Genomic DNA, 6417 nt, shown 5'->3' on the forward strand with positions numbered 1-6417 from the left:
CTCGCAATGCTTTTATAAGCTGCCTGTTTATGAGGGTTCGTAGACTAAAATGGAATTTCCGCTCTCGTCCTTTTGCCATTGGCTGGTGGATTAATTACGTGTTTGGTATTCTTTTATTTCTTACCCCCCCTTTTTTTTTTGCCGAGTCCGGAAAGTTCCGTTAGGAAAAAACCTACTTTTCTACCGATTCGGTAAGACCTACTTTCCCATTATTTTTTTTTTTTTTTAACTTGGATCAGTTTTTTGTCTTCAGTTTTGATGTCTCCAAGGCAATTGACAGTCTGGCATAAGGTTGGTTATTGTTATGTTTCTCTTTATAAACTGATCTTTAATTATATTTACTTCCTTTTTATCTGCTCTTTTTGACAGTGCACCGTCCACGCCCTTCCCTATTTCTTGTGGTATTCCGAAGGCTTCTTTTTCTTGGCTAGTATTGTCTGCTAGGTTTGTGAACTCTAGCCGTTCTCATATTCATGCTTTAACAGATAATTTCCCCTTCCATGTTTCTCCTTATTTTTCCTTTCCCAGCTCTTCTTTCATGGTCACAATCTCAAATTGACCTTTCAGTATCTGTTACTTCTGATGTGGTGAGTATATATCTGAATGGCGATCCATTCAGGTATACTTCTGCCCGTCATCATCTACCTTCCAGTTCTTAGATTTTGGTTGGTTATTGTGTAGTGAACCTTTCCTTTATATCGGTATTTTTTGTGTTCACGTTACTTCAGACTTAATTCAGAAGAAATCTCGCAAAAAAAAATTAGGGGTTTTGTTTAGGCGTCTTAATCAGTTTTCTTCATTCCAGTTATTAAACCACCAAGGTTTAAAAAGCATTTTCCTGATCTGTTTGAAACTCCCTTTCATATTGAGGTGCTTCATGATAGAACCGAATCTAACTTGTTACTTGGTCAGACACTACCGTACTTTCTGCCCCAAGGTGGCCGTTCTGTCGCTACTCTGTAAGTACTATTTTATACGGTGTTCCCTTGAGTTTAAAGAGGGAGCCCTTAGTTTTCCCATGCTGCCTTGTAAGACCCGTCAGATCACTTCTTCTCTCTGCATTCACTTTGTGGTAATCAGTTTTACTCTGGTTTTTCATTGTTTTCCTGATTCGGTTTTCCCTGAACCTCGCAGTGTTCTGTTTTTCAAGAGTTGAGTTGATTGATTCTTTCTATGTTAAAGCCCCCTATTGACTCGTCCCCTTTTTTCTTTTTTTCTAATTTGTCTTAAGTAATGTCATTAGGGATCCCCTTCCGGAAGTTAATATTCCCACAGACACACATACGTACGTATTCACGCATGTATGTATGGATGTATGTTACATCGGATATTACAAAATGGAGAGAAGACACGTCTAACTGGGCATGATCTTTGTTAAAGAATAGAAACAAGAAATAACGTAAATATAACATAATTCTTGTGTATGTACATTAATTGCATAATTATATAAAGAGGCTGTTAAAGCAAAGTAATAGCAAATGTTGCTCTTTAACATCGCTAACAACAACAACAACAAGAGCAATGAAGAGACAGCCACCGTTGTGAACATGCACACCGTCTCAAATGACACTTTGTTACCATGCTTTCATTTCATTGCTTTGCTAGGTAGCTGTTGTGATGTAATATGATTGTTTAAATAACTGGACATTTGTTTTTATACATTCTCTCTCTCTCTCTCTCTCTCTCTCTCTCTCTCTCTCTCTCTCTCTCTCTCTCTCTCAAACTATATTGTTATATTGTTTTAGGTGAAATATATATGTGTATATATACGTATGTACGTATATATATGTATGTATGCATGTATGTAAGTGTACTGTACACATGGTGAAAACAGCCATGCCTTGGGCATGCTTAGCGAACATTTGAAAGTCTTTTTTGATAACTGTTAACTGCCAAAAAGTGATGTATGTATGTATGTATGTATGTATGTATGTATGTATGTATGTATGTATGTATGTATGTATGTATGTGGGTGTGTGTAATACAATATAATATATGTATATATAAATATATGTGTAGATTTTGTATTGATTTTTATTCATTCTTTCACTGACATAATTTTTATCATAATTGTTTAATAAAACTCCCACCACCCATACTCTGTAAGGTTGTTTAGTTGTGCGTTGCAGTATTATTATTAATATTAATTCACCCTTTCTGCGCCGACATATTTACTACTGGGTCTTGAACGTTTGTATGGCTGTAACTAGAAAAATCTGGTATGAATTGCTTCGGGAGATTATTTGATAAAGTAGGTGAGGGTTGACAGAAAATCGAAGCAGACAGATACAGAGTGGGCGTGTATCGCTGGCGCCGTCTGTCGGTGACCCTCCTGCAAGGTGTTTCCATATAACAGAATGACGGTGATCATTTGCCCCTCTTGGTTCTGATATTCTATCGCCTTTTTTGCAATATGGTGAAGTAAAGTCATTCAGTTTCATTCTCCTTTCGACCTTAAGGAAGCGTGTCGTGGTGGGATTTTTGCAGGACGTCAGTTTGTGTTATTTGAATAGCACGTGAAACAGGGCTCGTCTCTCTCTCTCTTTCTCTCTCTCTCTCTCTCTCTCTGGATTTGGGGTATGAGTATAAAAGGTCACGCGTCCTGTTCAGTAAGCGCAGTTCTAATCAACTCGCCCGGGAGCCCGAAGGCCCGTCTCGCAGAGCAGCTCAGCGGTTGAGATTGAAGGCTACGCAACCTTCCCTCTCCATCACTCAATCTCAGTGCCTCTTGATCCATCCGCTCTGTCCCGAACGTGAAAATTGATCCATCCGCTCGCCCGAAAGGCTCCTGATTTTGTGTCGTCAAAGGAAACTTCAAAATGCCCAGCTACACTCGTCAACAGTATCTCACACTTATTGTGTTCGCCATCGCCGACTTCTGCAACGCCGTCTGCGTTTCTCTACAGGCGCCATTTTACCCCATGATGGCCGAGTCTAAGGGCGCCTCAGCTACTCAATATGGCTTTGTGTTTGGGGTGTTCGAACTAGTTGTGTTCATCGTCAGCCCCATCTACGGTAATTACATCAACCAAATCGGTCCCAAGTTCATGTTCAATGCCGGCATCTTCACCACGGCCACTACTTGCATTCTGTTTGGTTTTCTCGACCGCATCAGCGACACCGATATTTTCATTGGCCTCTCCTTCGCTATTAGGATAATCGAGGCCATGGGAAACGCGGGATTTCTAACGGCATCCTTCAGTATCATTGCGAAAGAATTCCCCGAAAACGTCGGAGCAACTTTCGCCTCGCTGGAAACTTGCTACGGTTTGGGGATGATCGCGGGTCCCACCGTCGGAGGTGCCCTCTTTGAAGTTGGCGGATACACCCTGCCCTTTGTCTGCCTGGGAGGAACTCTGATCGCCGCTGCGACCCTGACATACTGTATCCTGCCCAGCCACAGCGACTTCGGTGGAGAGAAGGAATCCTCTGGGAACATCCTCCAGTTGGTCAAAGTGCCCTCCATCGCTCTTGCTGCTTACGCCATCATAGCATCCTCCATCAGCATCGGCTTCCTTCAGGCAACTCTCGAACCCCACCTGAGGTCCTTCGAACTGTCGCCCCTGCAGCTGGGGTTCATGTTCATCTTGAATGGTGCAACTTACGGGATCTTCGCACCGCTTTGGGGGTGGCTCTGTGATAAACATATTAATCCTACAATTGTGGTCATCTTCGGTGCCTTCATCATCATTACGGCTTTCCTGATGGTGGGGCCAGCTCCTTTCCTCCCCATTGGCCCTATTACCATTCCCGTCTGCATCGTTGCCCTCATCCTTCATGGCTTAGGTTTCGGTGCCGAGTTGGTCGCTACCTTTACCAGTGCCCACAGAGACGCTGTTGCTAACGGCTTCCCTGATGATATCCAAACCTACGGCATGGTATCGGGCATGTGGGCCTCGACCTTTGCTCTAGGGGCTTTCATTGGCCCTTCCGCTGCCGGCGCACTTTTTGACCACATAGGGTTCGAATGGGCCACACAATTCGTCGTAGGTCTACACGTTTTAGTGGCGGTGGCGTTCATCACGAATTTGTGGTGCAGCAAAAAGACGACCAACGAGGGACTTTATACCAAGATTCACAACAGCTTGGCAGCTACCGACGCAGAGAGGGCGTGTCTTATTACGACCAGCGGGCCAAAGCCCAGAATCAGTCCGCAGGTATCCATCGCTGATTCTTCATACAACAGCGGCGTATCCGATTCCTCACACGAGTACTACGTGTCCTGATGTCCAAATCCTACGTAGTTAATCAGCTGGTGCAGCTATAGTGATCCTACCAGGATGTAATGCAGTCTCAGGTCGCCCGGGTTGCTGCTAGTTTTCGTAGCGTAGGAGTTTTGTAAATTGGTGCTCGAAGGAGCTGGTTAGGCATCCTTATAGCTTTCCTTCATACCCCTCCCTGCCTTGCCATTCAAAGAAAGTTATTATTGTTATTATTATTATTATTATTATTATTATTATTATTATTATTATTATTTGCATTAGTCAAATACTTTGAACATTGTTAACTTTATATTTTCATTTTGATCATGTAAGGCAATTTAAACTGCATTTAAATTACCATTACGAATGTGAGGTCGAAATGCGATATCGTGTATGCAAAAAGATGCACGCATTTGTGTTGCAGACACGCTTGTACTATTCCTTTGATATTTGCTCAGGTAGCATAACGGAGAAGAGATGTGTTGTTGGTGGCTGTTTTTACGACGATTATAACACGAAAGAATGACGACGAAATAAAAGAAATTTTGTTAAAATGCATTTGAATTGTTATCCCTTTATTTATTTTTATTGCTGATGTCCTTTACATGGCTATGTTTTATAAATTTTAGAAAGACGTGGAATACTAAATGCAAAACTTGCATTTTACACAAAAACAAAGAAATTAAATGACAATGAGAATGTTTAAAAATGGTATTATATATATATATATATATATATATATATATATATATATATATATATATATATATATATATATATATATATATATATATATATATATATATATATATATATATATATATATATATATACTTGATATAGTATAAATTAATATAAGAATATATAAGACTTTACAATATAAGATAGCGTAATTTAGCTATTGTAGTTTTAATTATAAAGTGGCTGTTGCTGTCATTCTAACTTGGAGCGAAATAGAGAGTTTTACAGTAATAAAGGCAAGTCGTAGAAGAATAAAGATGGCTAATGATAGTAGATGATAATAATAACTAATTAAAGAAATTTATTTAATTAAATCTTATTATATTATTATAATCAGAGGCGTGGAAAAAGTTATGGCAACCTTTACATTAGTAGCAGTCATTGTTATTTTGGCATTTTTCTGAATAGGCTTTTAAAATAAGAAGTCGATATATATTTTATATACAGTATTATACATGTTTATTTAAAGCTTTTGGAACCGGGATCGTGCCGTAGCTCATTCTCTGAAGGGTAAAAAAAAAAAAAACACGATTTTCTGTTAATATCAAAATATATGAAAACTGGTAGAGGGAAAATGACAAAACACAAAGATACAGAAATTGTGGAAAATAAATATGATTAAATTTGTTGACTGACAAATATATGGACTTGTGAACAGCAAGGAAATTTTCGTAAATATGGTGTAAATGATAGATGAAAGGACTTTAGTCAGTTCAAGATATAAGACATTTACGACATAATGGATAAATATATAAATTTTAGAAGAACAGAAGTAATGGAAGCTTGATACACTGAAAGTTTGAACACCAGAGAATGGGTGACTAAGTGAGTAAGAACCTACCTTGATTTTCTACATAATGAGAAAAAAAAGCTGCTGAATACACCAAAAATCGACTATTCTGTAGATTTTCTGGATGTGGATTATCTAAGAGATTAGTAACTTCATCCGAATATGACTTCTCTCTCTCTCTCTCTCTCTCTCTCTCTCTCTCTCTCTCTCTCTCTCTCTCTCTCTCTCTCTCTCTCTCTCTCTCTCTCTGAGGCAAGAAGGATATTCACGACCTAATTACGGAAGGTAGTTATGAACAGACAGACGGCTTTTCCTGACAAGGCGCCGCACTCCTTAAGCCCATTGTGTATCGCTTTTGACATTCAAACAAATCAAGTTTAAATGTCATCACCAATAACCCCGTTCTGATTAGTCGTTATCGCCTGTTGTCATCTGTCACATACAAGTTGTGTGGGCTGTATGGAAACCAGGAGAACCGAAATTTCTGAGAATCTATGACATCACATGTGTAAAGGATCTTCTGTCTGAGCGAACAGAAACGTGTGGGTGGAATTATCCAGACTTGATATTGTTTCGTTATTAGAGAATCATTCTTATGCTATCAGAGAATCATGACCAATTTCTTGAACAAAAAATAAAAAGTGGAAATTTCCATGAAGACATAATGGATGCTTCAAGAAAAAA

The 6417-nt window shown here is 39.3% G+C and overlaps 1 protein-coding gene across 1 annotated transcript; it reads left to right on the forward strand.

Moving 5' to 3' along the window:
• Positions 1-2592: 2592 nt before the first annotated feature.
• LOC136856289 (MFS-type transporter SLC18B1-like) lies at positions 2593-4756 on the forward strand. The gene has a single exon (XM_067134005.1). The coding sequence runs from the start codon at positions 2820-2822 to the stop codon at positions 4224-4226; it is 1407 nt and encodes a 468-aa protein (XP_066990106.1). The 5' UTR covers positions 2593-2819; the 3' UTR covers positions 4227-4756.
• The last annotated feature ends 1661 nt before the right edge of the window (positions 4757-6417 follow it).

This window comes from Macrobrachium rosenbergii, chromosome 3, assembly GCF_040412425.1.
Source record: "Macrobrachium rosenbergii isolate ZJJX-2024 chromosome 3, ASM4041242v1, whole genome shotgun sequence".
Lineage (NCBI taxonomy): Eukaryota > Metazoa > Arthropoda > Malacostraca > Decapoda > Palaemonidae > Macrobrachium > Macrobrachium rosenbergii.